We start from the raw sequence: 17,973 nt of genomic DNA, 5'->3' as shown, positions 1-17,973 counted from the left end.
AATTAAGTTCCTCAGGAATGCACTCTTAAGTTCTAGGGCTGTAACTTGGACTCAAATTTGATTTCAAAGCTGTCTCCTCCGTCCCAATTCCTAGAAAAATTTAGTGTCTTACAAGCCTTAGAAGATGATTCAGAATCTTGAAAATTTTTACTACAACAGTCTAAATCATTCTAAAATAAAACAGTCTGGATTTACTGTGGCCTGTTTTATTACGTAATTTCCTGAGGAAGAGAATACTCCCCCATGTTGTCCCTCTTTTAAGCTTTTGTTCCTTCACTAAAAAAAAAAAAATAATAATTCAACACTTACTCAAATACTCTACTGCACACTTCAGACATAAAAACAATTTAAGTTGGAGAAAAGAGATATAAATTTGAATATATGGTAGAAAGTAGTAGTTTAAGGTGACTTTCAAGGTTTTTAGTTTTCATAATTTCTGCATGGTGTAGGAGTCAGAAAAAACTGGATTGAAGAACATTTGCCCAAATAGGTCACATAAATAGTAAGTAACTTTTGTGATCCTTGTTTTCTGTCTTCAGCCCCATCTTTCATTCATCTTTCACTCAAATTAATACATACTGCACTGAGCTAAACTTCCCTTACCATTCTAACTCACAATGGTATCGCTGTCTTCTAAACAGCTCCTTGGAAACCCAGAAATGGACCAACTGTGGCTGAAGCCCACAATACCTGGGAGCCCACTCCAAGTTCATTTGAATACTTCATTCTTCCTAATAGAAACTCTTTAAGTATAAGATGTTCTCTTATTTTAATTACCAAGGTGTCAGCTCTTTAAGTCTGCTCCAAGCATCCCAAACCAAAAAAACTTTAAACTTAAAAAAAGCAAACAAAAAAACAAAGCCACAAGAAGACTCAAAACTATTAACTAATTAAATAATTAAACAATCATGACTTAAAAAGTATAGCCAGTCCACTGATTTTGATGTTTAGAGCTATTCTGCTTCCAAAGAAATGATTGTTTATGCACTAAATTTAAAATCAGACCTAGGAAAAAGAACAGCAAAAAATGCTCAATGTAATTTTTAGCAGCAAAACACAGTGATATGTCTCAGTAAGAATGACATCATTTCGGGGCACCTGAGCTCGGCTGGTTGAGCATCCAGCACTTGATTTTGGCTCAGGTCATGATCTCACAGTTCAGAAGACTGTGCCCCATGTCTCTGTGTTGAAAGCTGCTTGGGATTCCCTCTGTCCCTCCCCCTGGCATGCACAGGCTCTCTCAAAATAAACATTAAAGGAAAAAAAAAAAAAAAAAGAGGGGTGCCTGGGTCGCTCAGTCAAATGGCCAACTTCGGCTCAGGTCATGATCTTGTGGTTTGCGAGTTTGAGCCCCGCATCGGGCTCTGTACTGACAGCTCAGAGCCTGGAACCTGCTTTGGATCTGTGTCTCTGCCCCCTCCCCTGCTCGCTCTGTCTCAAAAAAAGAAACATTAGGAAAAAAAAAAAAAGAAAAACAAAAAAAGAAAGAATGGTATCATCCTTCTATATAAATGATTTGCTCTAATCAATTCTACATGATATTTTGACATATTTTCTTAGTAAGTTCAACTGCTTTGCAACAGCTTAAATTTAATTCTTCTACTTTACTGTAAAGTTACTTGTACAGTTATATAGTTTTATAATTAAAAACTTATGTCAATATATAATCTTTAGATTCACTTTAGAAATTAACTTATTATGGATAGCTATAGAGAAGCTCAAATGTGTCCCTTCATCCAACATACTCTGAATTGTAAATATCAACATTAATATGTGATGGAAAAACTTACAATTTAAATTATTTAACAAAAGCCACTTTAACAAAACCAAAGCCTCAACTGCTTTCCCAAGTTTAAAAAAACATTCACTTGTGATACTTTTTACAGTGCAACAAAAAACTAAATCGGCACTAGCTCGAAATTTCAATTTCTGTTCTTGGTTTGAGATGGATTTGCTCAAAAAGAGTCCAATTCTTTCTATGCCATTATTTTATTTTGTAAAAAAATAAGTATTCTTACTTTGATATATTAAAGGGAAATCTGAACATCTTCCAAACATTTAAAAAAGGGCTTACCTCAACTTTATCAATATATAGAGCTAGTAAAATAATAATTATACTTGTTTTTAATGTTAATTTACCTAAACTTGGGGAAAATATGGCTCTAACTACCTTTTTCCAGTCTTCTGATGGAATATAATCTTCATCTTCTTCAGATTCTTCTTCTACTTCGCTATCTAGAATAAATAAGACAATATTATAAAATGATTGTTTTTCCTGTCCATATCTGTATATCTAGCTGTATGTTATTTTTACATCTACCATCGAACATTTAAGTATGCCTGAAAGTATCTGCAGAATAGGGCCAAGATATTTCTAATCAAATAATACCCTATCAGTTTAAAACAGGAAAACAATCCACAAACCTAGGATAATTCCAATCTTAGAAAACCGCATCCTTAGACAATTATTTCCTACGAAAATTAAAAAAAAAAAGTTTAATTAGAGTCAAGATAATCTGTTCCTGAACCTAATTCTGGTTCTGGTGACAGAATTATAGGAGCTCAGTTTCTTCCCTAATAAAACGAGAATTTGGATAAAACAAAAACAGTGGTTTCCAATCAGTGCTCCTTGAGATACTGAGAACTTTTTAGCAACACTCTGTGGGAGTGTGAAGGGAGGCTATGTATGAAGACCTCCATTCTCCTCAACCTCTGTTTTCTTGAGAGCAGGCAAGCTGCCGTTTGTTTACATTTGGAATAAAATTGTATTTACATACTGGGATAGGAAATCTAAAACCTACTACATGTTTCAGCATCTTCTCAACTGTAAAATGGCATACAAAGTTCAAAAGGGTAAATTACATTCAGAAATTAAATCTTCCTATGGAAAAGCTAAGGTAGGCAGTATATATACATAGCTTTCATGCATACATGCATCACAACTGAAATACCAGATCATGAAATAAATAGTTTTAGAATGCAGTCACTTAGCATCCCACTTTTAACCAAACTTTGGCAATTTATCTAAGAAGAAAAAGGAAAAACACCAGATTTTCACCAAACTTAAAACACAGTAATTTCATTAACCCATCTCTTTTTATAGTGATACACTTTCTTTTCAAGTGGACCAGATCTTTGATCAAAACTCACAGTAAATTTTTTTTTAATGTTTGAGTGTGAGAGGGCAGAGAGAGAAGGAGACACAGAATCTGAAGCAGGCTCCAGGCTCCAAGTTATCAGCACAGAGCCTGACGCAGGGCTTGAACCCACGAACTGCAAGATCATGACCTAAGCCAAAGTCAGTCGCTTAACTGACTGAGCCACCCAGACTCAGTGCGTAAAACTCACAATAAAATATTAGCAGCACTACATTCACTTGCAAACTAAGTATGTAACAGAAATCCTTCACACGAAGCAGTAGCCATGTTTAATCAGTTATTACATTACCACACATTTCATGACAGGTGGTTGTTCTTCGAGTGTTTTTCTGTCTTTTAAATAAAGTATAGAAATTTAGACCACAAGTCTGAACCAATAACACTAATGGTTGCCTTTTTCTTATCAAAGAGCTGTCACCTACAGTAATGATTCCTGCTTAGAATGAAATACCATGGAGCAAATGAAGCATGCAAATATTCAAGATACATACATTAAATGTCTCAACTACTGGTCATCTGTGGCTAGATTACAACTGTAGTAAAATTAGGAGATCTTCCGTATAAAACCTATTATCATTTCAAGAGTAAACCACTTCTTTAGAACTAGGAACCACTGATTAGAAAAAAGCAATATTTATGAATATAGGTAAAAAAGGCTAAAAGGCAAAGAAAGTAGAAAATTAACACCGAGGAAAATACCAGGAGAAATAAAAAAAGATGACCATGAAACAAACCAAATTCAAAGAAGCGTTGGGGGGGAAAAAAGGAACATGTTCAAAATCAAGTAGTACAGTGATGCAACAATTATTGCAATCTACTCACGGACAAAAAGGGCCCTAGCACTGCTAAACTAATAGCCTAGAACAAAACCTAACACTGTTCAGCAAGATTTCAGAGTAAATGAATTCAAACAGATGAGTGAACAAGAAATGGAATTTTCCATCATATATTAAATGGTAAAAATTATCCACACAGCAACCAGTGATACTTACTTGTATCAAAATATTTACATCGACGTGGCCGGATTATTTCTTGGGCATCTTGAGAAGCAACAGATTGTGACGGATCATCATTGGAAGACTGAGTTTCATCCTCTTGACCTGATGAGTCCTTTATATTCTCTTCCTGTAGAATAAAAAAATTAAATTTCTTTAAGATGTAAGGAAAACTGTTGCAGATGAAAGGTTACAGTATTCCAAATACAACTAGAAGACTAAAATAAATACACTAAATTCATCATGGTATTCTGGGTTGGATCCTGGAACAGAAAAAAGGACATTAGTGGAGAAACTGGCAAAATCTGAATCGTCTATAGTTTAATTAATTATAGTTTAATTAATTAATATGGTTAATAGTACAAGTGCCAATTTCTTACTTTTGACAATATACCATGGTTACATGAGATATAAACAGGGGAAGTCAGGTAAAAAGTATATAGGAACACTCTATACTATCTTTGAGCTTCTCTATAAATCAAATTATTTCAAAACAGAATAAGAAAACTGAATATAGAACTACCAATTAGCTTTTATTACTTAGAAACAGTGTTTTTTTTAAGTTAGTTCAAATTTACTTACAAGAGACACTGAAAAGAAATGCACAAAGACACAGATAAAACTATTACTTTCTCAGGAGTAGATTACAGGCAACTTCCAATATTAATAAATTACTACTGCAACAAGAATAAAGACTACAATCTTAAGAATTACTGTGTATAACCTTACTTTATTTTCCCCACTACAGCCACTGTTATCATCATTATCAGCATCTTCATCGTCTTCACCTTCTTCTTCCTCTTCCTCCTCCTCCTCATCTTCTTCAGGGAGTCGAATAGTACTATCATAACCATAAAGACTGAGAAGTTCATGAATTGGCATGTCTCCTTCCTAAACAGACCAAATAAAAAGTTAACTTCTGAATAAATGATTATTTCATTTTCCTGTAATTCACAGATCTACAGCCTTCATTCCACACAGAAAACTTTTAGACCTGTATCGAGAATTCTCAAATCATACAAGGTGAGCCAAAATAATTCTGAAGCCTAGGAAAATCCTAGTCTTTCAAGAATTTCTATAAGAGACTGATCAATTCTAATTGCTAACAATAACAAAAAAAAGTAACACTGGCTTAGAATTAGAACCGTTCTTCTGTGCAATCAATAAATGTAGCTTGACAGTTAACACTATGTATAGATACTCACACTTAGGAGTACCCTATACAATTTGGGAGTGGGAAAATTAAAAGAAACAATAAGAAACAATAAAACAAAAAGAAACAAACACATTAAAAGAAACAATAATGATAATATAAGAATAATACTGGATTACATTAGTCATACATTCTTTTCTAGGGTTACCTATAATCATGTAAAATCATGTCATATGCAATCCTTACAATCTATTTTACAAAACTGTTACATTACCCCATCTCACAGATGAGAAACTCAGGCTCACAGATTAAGCAACTTCCCCCAAAATGATACAGGGTACAAATAGTAGAGCCAGAATTCAGGTCTAATTCCAAAAGCCTATACTCACTCTTCAGTACGTTAGAATACTGCTTCAGCCAGTAATACCCATAAAAAACATACCTCCTGAGAGTGAAATGAAGAAATATCCATATGCAATGAAATGAAATCAAGTGTTCTATAGAAGGTACTCTAATAATCAGTAATCAAGTGATATAAAGTATCAGGGAAATAGGAGACTATTTTGACTATAAAAAGAAAATGTAAGGGTTTTTGGGTGGCTCAGTTAAGCGTGCGACTTTGGCTCAGGTCATGATCTCGCGGTTTGTGAGTTTGAGCCCCACGTCGGGCTCTGTGCTGACAGCTCGGGCCTGGAGCCTGCTTCAGATTCTGTGTCTCCCCCCCTCTGCCCCTCCCCTGCTCACACTCTGTGTCTCTCTGTCTCTCAATAATAAATAAACATTAAAAAAAAATGTAATCCAAATCACCTGAACATACTACACACACATTCACGCACACCCTCCTTCTACAACCCCCGCTCCACCTCTCTGAGAAAAATTTAATAGGCAGTTTTGAACCTACCAGAAGGGCAACCATGAAACAAAACATGCTTTGTATTTCTCCAGCAGTCTTGCAGCATTATTCATGGACAGAAAGAAGTTGCCCATGTGTTACATACATTGTTCCAATAGAGATGGATAAATCAGATTGGATGATATAACCTGATGACACTAAGTACTTAGATCATACATTTAACTCTCATCACTCAGAATTTGTGTGCAGGAAGCAACTACTGTTTATAATTTGAAAAATTTTTCTCATAGAAAGAGGTAGGAAGAAAATTATTTTTAACACGGGTATTTCACATTGTAAATGGAGATTCTAGTTATATATTAGTTTGTGAATCTATCTCTAAAAGAGAAATCAATTCTGAGAGCCCTGGTGACCCCCAACAGCCACAACCTGAAAAGTGGTAACTGTAACAGGTAAGGTACTACCACTCCAGCTGAATGACTAGCTGGCATACTTAACTGGCATCTCCTATTGTGTTTCTCAAAGTGCAATAACACAAACAGTGCTTGAGGTGTTCAAGGATCTAATCCATGCAGAGATCCACGTACCATGGACCTGGTACAGGACACAGAAATTTGGAATTAGAAAATCAGGATTTAAGAACTAAAACAGAACTTCAAAATCAAGAAAGTAGAATAAAAGAAAGCTACAGAAAAGGTTGGTTGTATACACAGTAATAACAAACAGCCGCCCTAAAGTGTCTTCTATGTGCACATTTGTGATAAATGCTTTGATTCCACTATCTTATTCTCTCTCTTCTGAACAAGAGCAAAGGAAGAGTATTATGCAATCTCAACAGATCTTTAAAAGCACCAGTGGGACAGTTTATTACCTTTATGTACAAGTAAGAAAACCAAGCAGAAAGAAACCTCATGCCCTGAGAGACTTTTCTATAATACCTAGACCTAATCCCAGCTCGTATTTTCCATAAACTCATTCTATACCACAAATTAGAAGGTCTGACAATGGCAGTCACTACTATGAACAAGAACGCACCAAAAAAGCTTCAGCGTTAAGTTTGCAACTAACATTTACACAAACCTTAAGAATTCATGAAGAGTTTGTTTCATCAATATCTCATCTTTAAAACTTCCCTAATATAGACTGCTATTACGTCTGATTTTTAAAAGTGAGTTAACTGATACTTTGAAAGAACATACAAAGTAGGTAGGTTATCAATCAAATGTCTGCGGGCTTTCTAGCTTGGGTTTCTTATATTTGAGGGCAATAGAATCACCTTGAGGGCTTATCAAAACAGAGTGCTGGGCCCCATCCAAGTTTCTACTATAGTAGGGCAGAGGTTGGGCCTGAGTATCTGCACTTATATGTGCACTTTATATGTGCCAGGTGATACTGATGCTCTTGGTATGAGACTACCTTGAGAACCACTTATCTTACAGTCTAAGATACCTGCAAATTTCCTTTCCAGTGAGAGGTAATAAAGTTTGATTATTATTGTTAATAAGGCTTATCACTAACATCTGTTAACCCAGGTCAGTTATATGTCAAAAGGATAGGTGACATACTAACTGCATGGAACAGTTTTTTTGTTTTGTTTTTTTGGGTTTTTTTTTTTAATTACTATCGGGAACGTGGAATGTCTCATTTCCATGGTTAGGTCAAGAATTTTTCCTCCTAGATAAGCATTTAAGAAGTATGATTCACTTGAGCTCTCTTCCAGCCATCCAAGATGCCAAAAGGAAAGAAGGCTAAAGGGAAGAAGGTGGCCCCAACCCCTGCTGTCATGAGGAAGCAGGAAGCCAAGAAGGTGGTCAACCTGCTGTTTGAGAAGAGGCTCAAGAGTTTTGGTATCGGACAGGGTACCTAGCCCAAAAGGAACCCCACCTGCTTTGTCAAATGGCCCCGCTACATCCAACTGCAGCAGCAAAGGGCTAGTCTCTATCAATGTCTGAAAGAGCCTCACGGGATTAACCAGTTCACCCATGTCTTGGACTGCCAAAGAGCTACTTAACTGCTTTAGCTGACCCATAAATACAGACCAAAGATGAAGAAAGAGAAGAAAACAGAGACTGTTGACCAGGGCTGAGAAGAAAGCTGCTGACAAAGGGGATGTCCCCATTAAGAGGCTGTCTGTCCTTCCAGCAGGGGTTAATACTGTCACCAACTTAACAGAAACAAGAAGGCTCAGTTGGTAGTGATTGCACATGCTGTGGATCCCCCTGAGTTGGTTGTCGTCCTGACTGTCCTGCGTTGTGAGATGGGGATTCCCCACTGCATTATCAAGGGGAAGGCCAGGCTGGGCTACTTGGTCCACAGGAAGACCTGCACCACTGTCACCTTCACACAAGTTAACTTGGAAGACAAAGGAGCTCTGGCCAAGCTGGTGGAAGCCATCAGGACCAATTACCATGACAGATATGATGAGATCTGCGGTCACTGGGGAGGCAACATCCTAGATGCAAAGTCAGTAGCTCACACTGCCAAGCTAGAAAAGACAAAGGCTAAACAACTGGCCACCAAGCTGGGCTAAATGTTGAGTCTTCTGTACATAAAAAGCAATAAAAAAGTTCCCTTTAAATATAAAAAAAAAAAAGAAAAAAAAAGAACTGTAACTCACTTTTCATTTCTCAAAGAAAAATTTAGCAACACTGCTAATATTGACTAAGCAGAGAATGGAGGAGAATTGAAAGTGGTTGGTCACAATACATTTGGAGACCTAACTGAATGCGAAGAAACAGAACTGACAGATAACGAAAAGTCACTCAAGTCAGAGGAAATGACTATCGCACACGTACAGAAACAAAAATGAATACAAGGTTACCCTAATTAGAGCAGAAGGCATCTGTAGTAACTAAAATAAGTTCGATCTTGTATTTTTACCTTTCTCTAGTTTCACTTAGTTTCTAGTAGGAAGTGTTACACTCTACTTTTGACTGCATTTGAGAGTAACTGTTGAGCAGTGATTGACACTACAAGGGCTTAGGGAAGATTATACATGTAACAAAATGTTCCAGATGGACTTTGGCAGGAAAAGATTTAGTTTGCCAGAGACAGAGCTAGGTTGGAATCCACTGCTATTGTTCACATGTAGTATAATTAGAGCCTAAACTAGTTAAATTAGTGGATGTGGTAGAGAAAAAACTCAAGAGACCTTGAAGAAATCAACAGGATTTAACCATTAGTAAAGAGTGATTAAGAGGTCTTGGTGACACTGAATCTCTGTTCTAGACACTCCTTATTCCCAGATACACATTCATATGACTTCTAAAACAGTTCTAAGAAATATTAAAAACAATAAATTAAAACCAATAAAGTTCTAATAAACTTCAAAGTTAATTTTAGCTGGGTTCTATCACGTGTAAACAAAATATCCTTGCCTATTCCACTGAGGAAATGCTTGCTTAATATTAACAATAAAGGATATAGCGGTTTTATGCTTTTGCTTAGGTATTGACTTTTAACTTAATTTCTTGTCACCTAATACCAAGTTAGTAAGCAACAAGTTAGTAAACAACAATCAAGACTGACTGAGGAATACAAGACAGAGTTTGACATTAGTATAAAAAATACCTTACTTCAACTAAGGTATAAAGTGAAGATCTTGCAGCAAACACTGAGCTACAAGTACTATAATAAAAACCAAAATCAATTTTGCTGAGGAATCCTCAGTTTCAAATTCAAGTAGCATTTATTATGTCCCTACTATGCACTAATGGATGTACGTAGCATTTAACAAGTACCCTGTAAGGATAATTTATTGTCTGCCCCACCCCCTCAAATCCTTTCTTTCTATTTCCATATTCATCTTCTTTCAGGAATGTTCTTTCCTCCATTCCAAGCATGTATTTTGATTGAGAGCTCACTTTCTGGACTACATAGCATCTGATGCAATTGGAATCACTGCATTCCTGGCCATAAGTTTGGAATGGGCACGTGACCCAAGCCTGGCCATAGTTTGTTTCCAGATTTGTACCAACAGCAGCTAAAAAAACATAGAGTATCTTAAGCAGTACATCTTGGAGACCTGGAAACTGACAGCGTATAAACAAAGTTGGTCTAAAAAGGATGCCACCATGTAGAACAGCAGAAACAGAAAATATCTTTTGGTGGCACTGAGTCCCTAAGGACTAGATATCTCCCTGCCCTTATTAAAATTACATGAGCCTTACGTTAAATTCCTTATTTTGTCTAAGTAAGTTCAAGATAGATCTCTATTATTTGCCTCCAAAAATACTGATATAAACAGTAATGATACCCTATAAAACAAATGTTCCTTGCCATTTGTCTCTGAAAAAAGACTAAAAGCTGAATAAAATGTGGCTGACTCAGCACATTATTATACTGGGGTCTGCCAGTCACCTGTTCCAGATAATCTCTCATTAACTTATATGGTCAAAGTCTATGTTCCATAAGGTACTAATAAGGGGCTTTCAAGTTAAACTGAAACACCACAAGAAAGTAGTAGTGTCTTATTACCATCCATACAAATGTAGTATGTAAGTATAGAAATGGGAGAAACAAAGTGAAAGAAAAAATTATGGGTCAAGTAGAATGGAACGTCACAGTTTGGGGGTTACAAGTACCTTTGAGAATTTTATGAATGATAAAAACTACTAAGATTTATTGAGTGATTATCACATAGGACACTATGCTAAATGTTTTATGTATATCATCCTTGTATGACACTGGCGTTTAATGAAATTAAGTAACTTGTCCAGAGTCACACACCTGCAGTAGAGTTTTGAATCAGGAAGTCTGACTAAATGTTTCACAGTACCTTTACATATACATGCATATGTACTGCCTTCCTCAAAACCGAGAAATATAAGGAATAAGAAATATAAGGAAGGGGTCCCTGGGATGCTCAGTTGGTTAAGCGTCCGATTCTTCATTTCGGCTCAGGTCATGACCTAGCGGTTCATGGGACTGAGCCCCATGTTGGGTACTAACGCTGACAGAGTGGAGCCTGTGTGGGATTCTTTCTCTCTGCACCTCCCTTGCTTGCGTGCACAAGTGCACGCTGTCTCTCTCTCTCTCTCTCAATAAATGAATGAATGCATGAATGAATGAATGAATGAAATATATGGAAGATATGGACATAGCACAAAATGAATAAAAATACAGGAACATGGACTATACTTGCATATTGTGCTTTAAGAAATAAGTTGAGGGGCGCCTGGGTGGCGCAGTCGGTTAAGCGTCCGACTTCAGCCAGGTCACAATCTCGCGGTCCGTGAGTTCGAGCCCCGCGTCAGGCTCCGGGCTGATGGCTCAGAGCCTGGAGCCTGTTTCCGATTCTATGTCTCCCTCTCTCTCTGCCCCTCCCCCGTTCATGCTCTGTCTCTCTCTGTCCCAAAAAATAAATAAACGTTGAAAAAAAAAAATTAAAAAAAAAAAAAAAGAAATAAGTTGATTAAGCACAATAACAAAAAGAGGAGCAATCATGTCTGCATAACCTAAAAAGAGGCTAGCTGGAGGTGAAAAGAACAGATATTTTCAAAAGACATTTTATCTATCTGCCATTTAACTTCAAAACAGTAAAGTTACCAAATAACTACAGCACTATTTTAAGGTTGGAGTGGTGTCCATCTGCCAGCCATAGAGGAGTGGGTCCCTCTCAGCCGCGTTCATGTTAGTCTTTTTAGAAATGACTGCAGGAGACAGCAGATATTGGCTATTCAAGGGTCATCTGTTGGATGGACACAGTACGCTTCTTATACTGTGTACCACAACCAATTTACCAGTAAATGCTACTGAAAGAAGAGGGGAAGGAGGAGGAAAGAGACTGATTTCCAGCCAGGATGGCATAAGGGACTACACATCCAGACTGGACTAGAGAGACCAGACCGTTCCTAAGGTAAACAACCTCTTGGGGTTGTTGGGGCTTCACTATAAGATAAACTATAAAGGGATGGAGGCAGTTAACTTTTCTTTAGAACTCCCACACTGGGGTTTCTTTTTATTCTATGTAATTCTTGTCATGTGTACACTTCACAAAACCCTCTCACATTTTAATCTTTATTTTCCAGTTCTGGAGATTCACCAGATGGTTATGTGTCTAGCACTTCAAAGTGAGTATTAAGTATAATATTGTTATAACATGATTTTTTTAAAAATACAGATAAATACGTAAAGATATAGCTGATCCTGATCCCCCTTCTCCCAAACAGACTGCTACATTTGTGCCATTCAAAACAAGACTTTGAATTTTAAGAGTACATTTGAAAAACAGAGTTAAGCCAGCCTGCATATTGCTACTCAAGCAAACAAAAGTATATTCACTACAGGAACGATTCTGATACCCCTTCTAAGATTACCACTATAAATTCTAACGTGTATATCTAATTCTATTAAAATATTCAAATGCTGAACTTACATAATTATTTTATATTAAGATTCATGCCTGTATTGAACTGTACAAATGTAACAACAAACATCAAAGCTTCTTCTATGAAAAGCTACTTTTCACTTAAAACTTTAGATTTCAAACTGAATGAACTTAAAACTACACGCCATGCAATTATTGACAATTCCAGAATGAATTGCTAGTCAAAATTCTGCCACAATTACATCAGAAGTCCATGTCACACAACCAACATGCCAGGTAAAAAATCACCTGATTCTTGACAGAACTGTAATGTTTCATTTCTATAAAAGAATATCAGTAATCAGTGAGAAAATCTGGCTCATTTTTTAAATAAAAACAAAAACCAGTTTGGTTTGGTTCATACCTAAAAAGTTTATAACTTTAAGAAACACAACATATCGGCCCTAAACTAGCTTAGCTGCAGGTTACAGATGAAAGCATTGGTAATTATGCGCAACTTAAACCTAAATTTTAATTATTCTGGGAAAAGTTAGAAGCATCTGAAAAGATGTAAGACAGCCTGTTTGAGGAGAATGATAAAAGATTGGCTCCCCTTTCTCTTCCTTTCTATATCCTCTATAAAAAATTCTATTTTAAATTCTTTTTCCTAAGGAAGGGTCACCTGAAAGCAAATATGGGGAGGCTGTAAAAGACCAAAGGAGGCAGAATAAAGGAGAAATAGGAAACAACAACACGCCCAAACTTTTAGCAAAGCTCATTAGCAATTTTGTACTAATTAAATGTAATAGCCTGTTTTCAGAAACAGAAAAAAAAAACAAAAACAACCAATAATCATTCTACCACACAACCTGTACTGATTATCTCCTCCTGAGTGACTACTTAATTATTTGAGCAATGTAGAGTGTGAGAAAATGGAATATATAAGATTTTCCTCCTTTCAGGGTTATCCCATGGATGGGTTATTCAGAAATGAAAATATACCTAAAGTGATAGAAGTTTCTGTGAAATACAGGCAAATAACTGCCTTCCATTTAATGAATATATGAAGTGACTGCGATTGAGTCCTAAATCAACCATTTCCTTTGATGTTCACGTAGGTTCTAGATCATTCAAACAAACTATAACAGTCTTCTGAATGACTTTCTAGCCTCTTGTAAAGAACAGTTTTGACTCCAGGCTCCTCAAGTGCTTTTTAACCCATTCTTGAAAAGCTTTTATAACAACTATACATCATGGTCACTAAGACCAATTGTTTTCTGGCTTAAAACAATAAAACACTGAATTGCTTAGGCACTGTGGATTAAGCTAGTTTTAATTACTAAAAGATCCAAAAGGGGACCATCTGACAAGATTTGACTAAATAGTAATAGAATTCCTTTTCTAGTTCTTTAAATGTGCAATATAAAAACTAAAACTCGGCAACACATATTACTATACAAGAATTAATTTTTCCAAAATATTATGTACTCTAAACGTGTAAAGGCTGACACTACGTCTTACTTATTTTGTATGTTCTTTTTGTCATGGGGTGTAGCAGATCATATACACAATACATTTTAATAAGAGCATACCAGAGTGATTTATCCTTTCATCCAAAAAGTTTGACCACTCTTGCTAAGTATCAGGAAATACACTGGTGAATAAAACTGTCCCTCCTCTCATGGAACTAAAGGAGGACACAGACAATAAATGAGACAAACATATAATTACAAATTGTGTTAGTTATAAAGAAAGCATTGAATGGGGTACAGTGGATTAAAAAAAAAGCTAACTGGGAACAGGTAAGGTCACTGTGAGAAGGCAACATTAAGCCCAGACTTAAGGGGTAAGGAACCAGCCTCAGAAAACACATACCGAGGAGTAGGAAAGAGCTGAAAGGCCTTGAAGCAGGAAGAAACAGCATATCTAAGAACAGAAGCACCTGGTGTGGCTATGTAACAGCATGACAGGGGCCTTGCTGGCCAGGTCAAGGAGTTTGGATTTTCTTCCCATGTAACAGGAAGACACTGCAGTTTTAAATAAAAGGCTGACACAACTGCATTAATACTTTGAAAATACCATGATGATTATTATAGAAATATACCGGATGAAAGAATGGTAAAAGAGGAGAATCCTCTTTTAAAAATGGAGAATCCAGTTAGGAAGCTATGGTAATAGGCTAGGCTAGAAATGATGGTGACCTGGGCAAGACAGTGGCAGCAGAGATAGAACAACAGTCAGATAAGAGGTATCTTTGTGGAAAGAAATGACAGGCTTATTCATGATTATTAGGAATGAAGGAAGAGGATTTCCTGATTTCTGATTTAGGCAATAAGGTAAAACAGTGCCATTTTTTATGTTGAAGATAGGGAAGGAACAGATGGAGGAAGTAGGAGATCAATCAACAGTTCTGCTTTGGACATTTAAAATGTAAAGATGTCTATGGAGATATCCAAGCAGAAATGTCAAGCAGGAGGTTAAACAAAATTGGGAATAGGGAATATATTAATGCTAGAAAAATAGAGAATACTGACACTATGGGAATGGATTAGAACAGATCACCTAATTTAGTAATTTTCAAATTTGGTGTGTATATACCCCACAGAGGTTCTAATTATATGCCTGGGGAGAGGCATAGAAACCCGCATTTCTTAAGTCTATGAGCAATTCTGAAGCAGCTGACTCTCATACTACATTCTGAGGCGCACTGATTTATAGACAGAAGAAAAATCCAGAACTGAGAATTAGGGAATTCTAAATTTAAATTCCAAATTCACCTTTGGTGAAGGAAAATGAGTCTGCAAAGGATACTGAATAGAAACAAACAGAAAAGAAAAACTGGACAGTAGGGTACTCCAGAATTCAAATAAAAGGAAGCAGTAACTGTTGAATATGGCTGAGAATAGAGAGAAAAATGATGAATAGAATAGTAAGATCATTGGTCATCTTGATAGGAGGGGACAGAAACTATCCAGAGTACTTTATGGAATAAATTGGAAATGAGAAACATGATGACCACTATTAAGAAATTCTGGCTCGGGGTGCCTGGGTGGCTCAGTCGGTTAAGCGTCAGACTTCGGCTCAGGTCATAATCTCATGGTTCATGGGTTAGAGCCCCGCGTCGGGCTCTGTGCTGATAGCTCAGAGCCTGGAGCCTGCTTCGGATTCTGTCTTCCTCTCTCTCTGCCCCTCCCCTGCTCGCACTCTGTCTCTGTCTCTCAAAAATAATAAACGTTAAATTTTTAAAAAAATTCTGGCTCTGAAAGGGTGCGAGTAAAAGGTCAGTAACTGGGAGAGGACAGAGGTATGTAAGAGGAAATTCAGCATACCGTTATAGCCTATTTTTGACCAGCCTATGTTTTACTCAAGTAATTCTATTCCACATAATAGCTATTCCTTTTTTAAAAAAATGCCTTTCATTTCAAACTTTAAATATCTCACCTACAACCACATAGAATTTTTCACTATCAATTATATGTAACACCACTCTTCCCCAAAAACAAAGGTAGAGAATGAAAATTTCAAATGTTTCCTCTATCTGCAAAAAAAGCTGTTAACTACTTCATCCTCTAGCTCTTACTGTTATTTACCCTTGCAAGATCCTCTATTTCAGAACTGAAGTTTGTTTCTCCTTCCATCATTTCTTCCTCTTCTAATGTTCGTTCATCATCAAAATCATGAACCAGCATGTCAGCTGATGGATCAAATTCATGGTCATCTGACGTTGCTGAACCTCCTGGTAAAGAATATTTTAAAAAGTTTGGTAAACCAAATGAAGTGTTATCTTATTAATATTCATTTAATGTGTATGTTATTTGAAGTTGGATACAGGTCAAACAAAAGTATCAGGGAAAAGCTATGCACATCGAGTACTAGTTTTCTAAAATTCTTACCCTTACTCATCACTCTGTCCCTGTAAAAAATACTCTTCTCTAAGGGATTATTTTTTGTCCTGTTTCACCTCTATATATTCACAGTTAAAATTGTAACTGGTGGGGTGGGAGAAGTGTAGCTTTAAAAAAAGTGTGTACAGCTCTTAAAAAGAGTACTGTCATCTAAACACAAAATTTCAGTTGTAAAGAATAATGGATCACATCAAGTAAGAATGGTAATTCATGTGGGAAATACCACAATTCTTAATCATCTGACTGATATTTAATAGACCCAATGAGTATGAGTCCTTATGGCCCATGAGAATACAGTCATGGGAGATATACAGTCATCTGAATACACAGTGTAATGAAAATACAGCTATATTCAAATATTATTCTATTAGCACTTCCACGGAAATATATTTCAACATGTAAGTAGCCGTCCTTAATTTATTTAGTTGATTTTGGTCTGAAATAATTCAGATAGAGAATATAAAACTGAAATTTATTAAAATGGCATACAGAACTCTTATGAACTCATTAAAAATAATCTAATAGCTAACTGATGTGTAAGCTAATCTATTTTTAGCCTGCTGGCTGGGGAATACTGCTGTACTCAATAGGGTCAAGCCTGTAATAGTAGATTGCAAATACTCAGCATATACATTCTATAAACTACCCCACAATTGGCTATTGCCAAACCTGGACTTAAGTTTACAAATTCATTTTTTTATGAATAAACGAGTTATTTAACATTTAAAAAATCAATCAGCAATTTCTTTTATCAATTTAAACTGTTAAAAAGTTGTATTACTTAATAATAAAGGTTAAAACCATTAACTAGTAATATATTACATCAGTATGCTCTTCCTTCAGTCCAGTAAGAGAACCAGTAAGTAAAACAAAGCGTTAGAAGTTGACTTCTTGAAAAACAGACTATTAGGGATAAGGGGACACTCAAGGTTCAGGGTTCTTGTCATCTCCCTCAATTTTCAGTGTAAATACCATATTCTGAGTGCTTACTGTGTGCCAAATACTATGGCTCAAGCACTTCACATACATTGTATCTCATTTAATCTTCAAACCCAAACTTGAACAAAACCAAAACTTGAGGCTGAGTTTAAGCAGCACGTTTAAACTCACAGAGCCAGTAGGCGGCAAGGACGGAATCTGAATCATGGGTCTGCTAATTCAGTGCCTGTGCTTTTACTGCATTCTAAGCTTCCTGCAAGCCACAGCCTCAGAGACATTAAGTATCCTGCCTCAAGGAATACTTGAAGAGAACCTATTTTTACTAAGATGACTGAACTGCAAGCCAGATCAGGTGGTGAAGCACTTAGAAGTCATCCTGCTCTTTGACGAAAATACTAATATTAAATATAAAATAACTATTATTTCTAAACCAGGAATCACCTTATAGTACAAATTAAGTTAACAAACTATCAAAGTTTTAGAATGATTTATAAAATAAAAACATTTAGAAAAGTGTATTAATTTCTTTGGATAATTAAGAAAAGCATGGCATAGTTTTAATACAGCACCTTGGTACTGGCTGAGGGACTAGACACAAAAGTTCCATGAGAAAACAATTCGAGAGCCACGAATTTAGTTGTAGCTTTTTACTTAATAACAAAG

The 17,973-nt window shown here is 36.2% G+C and overlaps 1 protein-coding gene and 1 pseudogene across 5 annotated transcripts in view; one reads left to right on the top strand and one right to left on the bottom strand.

Moving 5' to 3' along the window:
* Nucleotides 1–17,973, bottom strand: part of MIER1 (MIER1 transcriptional regulator) — a 60,428-nt gene that overhangs the window by 24,391 nt on the left and 18,064 nt on the right. For all 5 annotated transcript variants that reach the window (XM_030324781.2, XM_030324785.1, XM_030324782.1 and 2 more), the window contains 4 exons: nt 16,057–16,202; nt 4,883–5,044; nt 4,151–4,283; nt 2,171–2,235 (listed from right to left, as the gene is read on the bottom strand). In XM_030324781.2, coding sequence (XP_030180641.1) covers nt 2,171–2,235; nt 4,151–4,283; nt 4,883–5,044; nt 16,057–16,202 — 506 coding nt within the window. The remainder of the gene's footprint in view (nt 1–2,170; nt 2,236–4,150; nt 4,284–4,882; nt 5,045–16,056; nt 16,203–17,973) is intronic.
* Nucleotides 5,056–8,765, top strand: LOC115520440 (annotated as a pseudogene).

Source organism: Lynx canadensis, chromosome C1 (assembly GCF_007474595.2).
Source record: "Lynx canadensis isolate LIC74 chromosome C1, mLynCan4.pri.v2, whole genome shotgun sequence".
Classification (NCBI taxonomy): Eukaryota; Metazoa; Chordata; class Mammalia; order Carnivora; family Felidae; genus Lynx; species Lynx canadensis.
The sequence above is the reverse complement of the archived record's forward strand: the minus strand, read 5'-3'. Positions and strand labels throughout refer to the sequence as shown.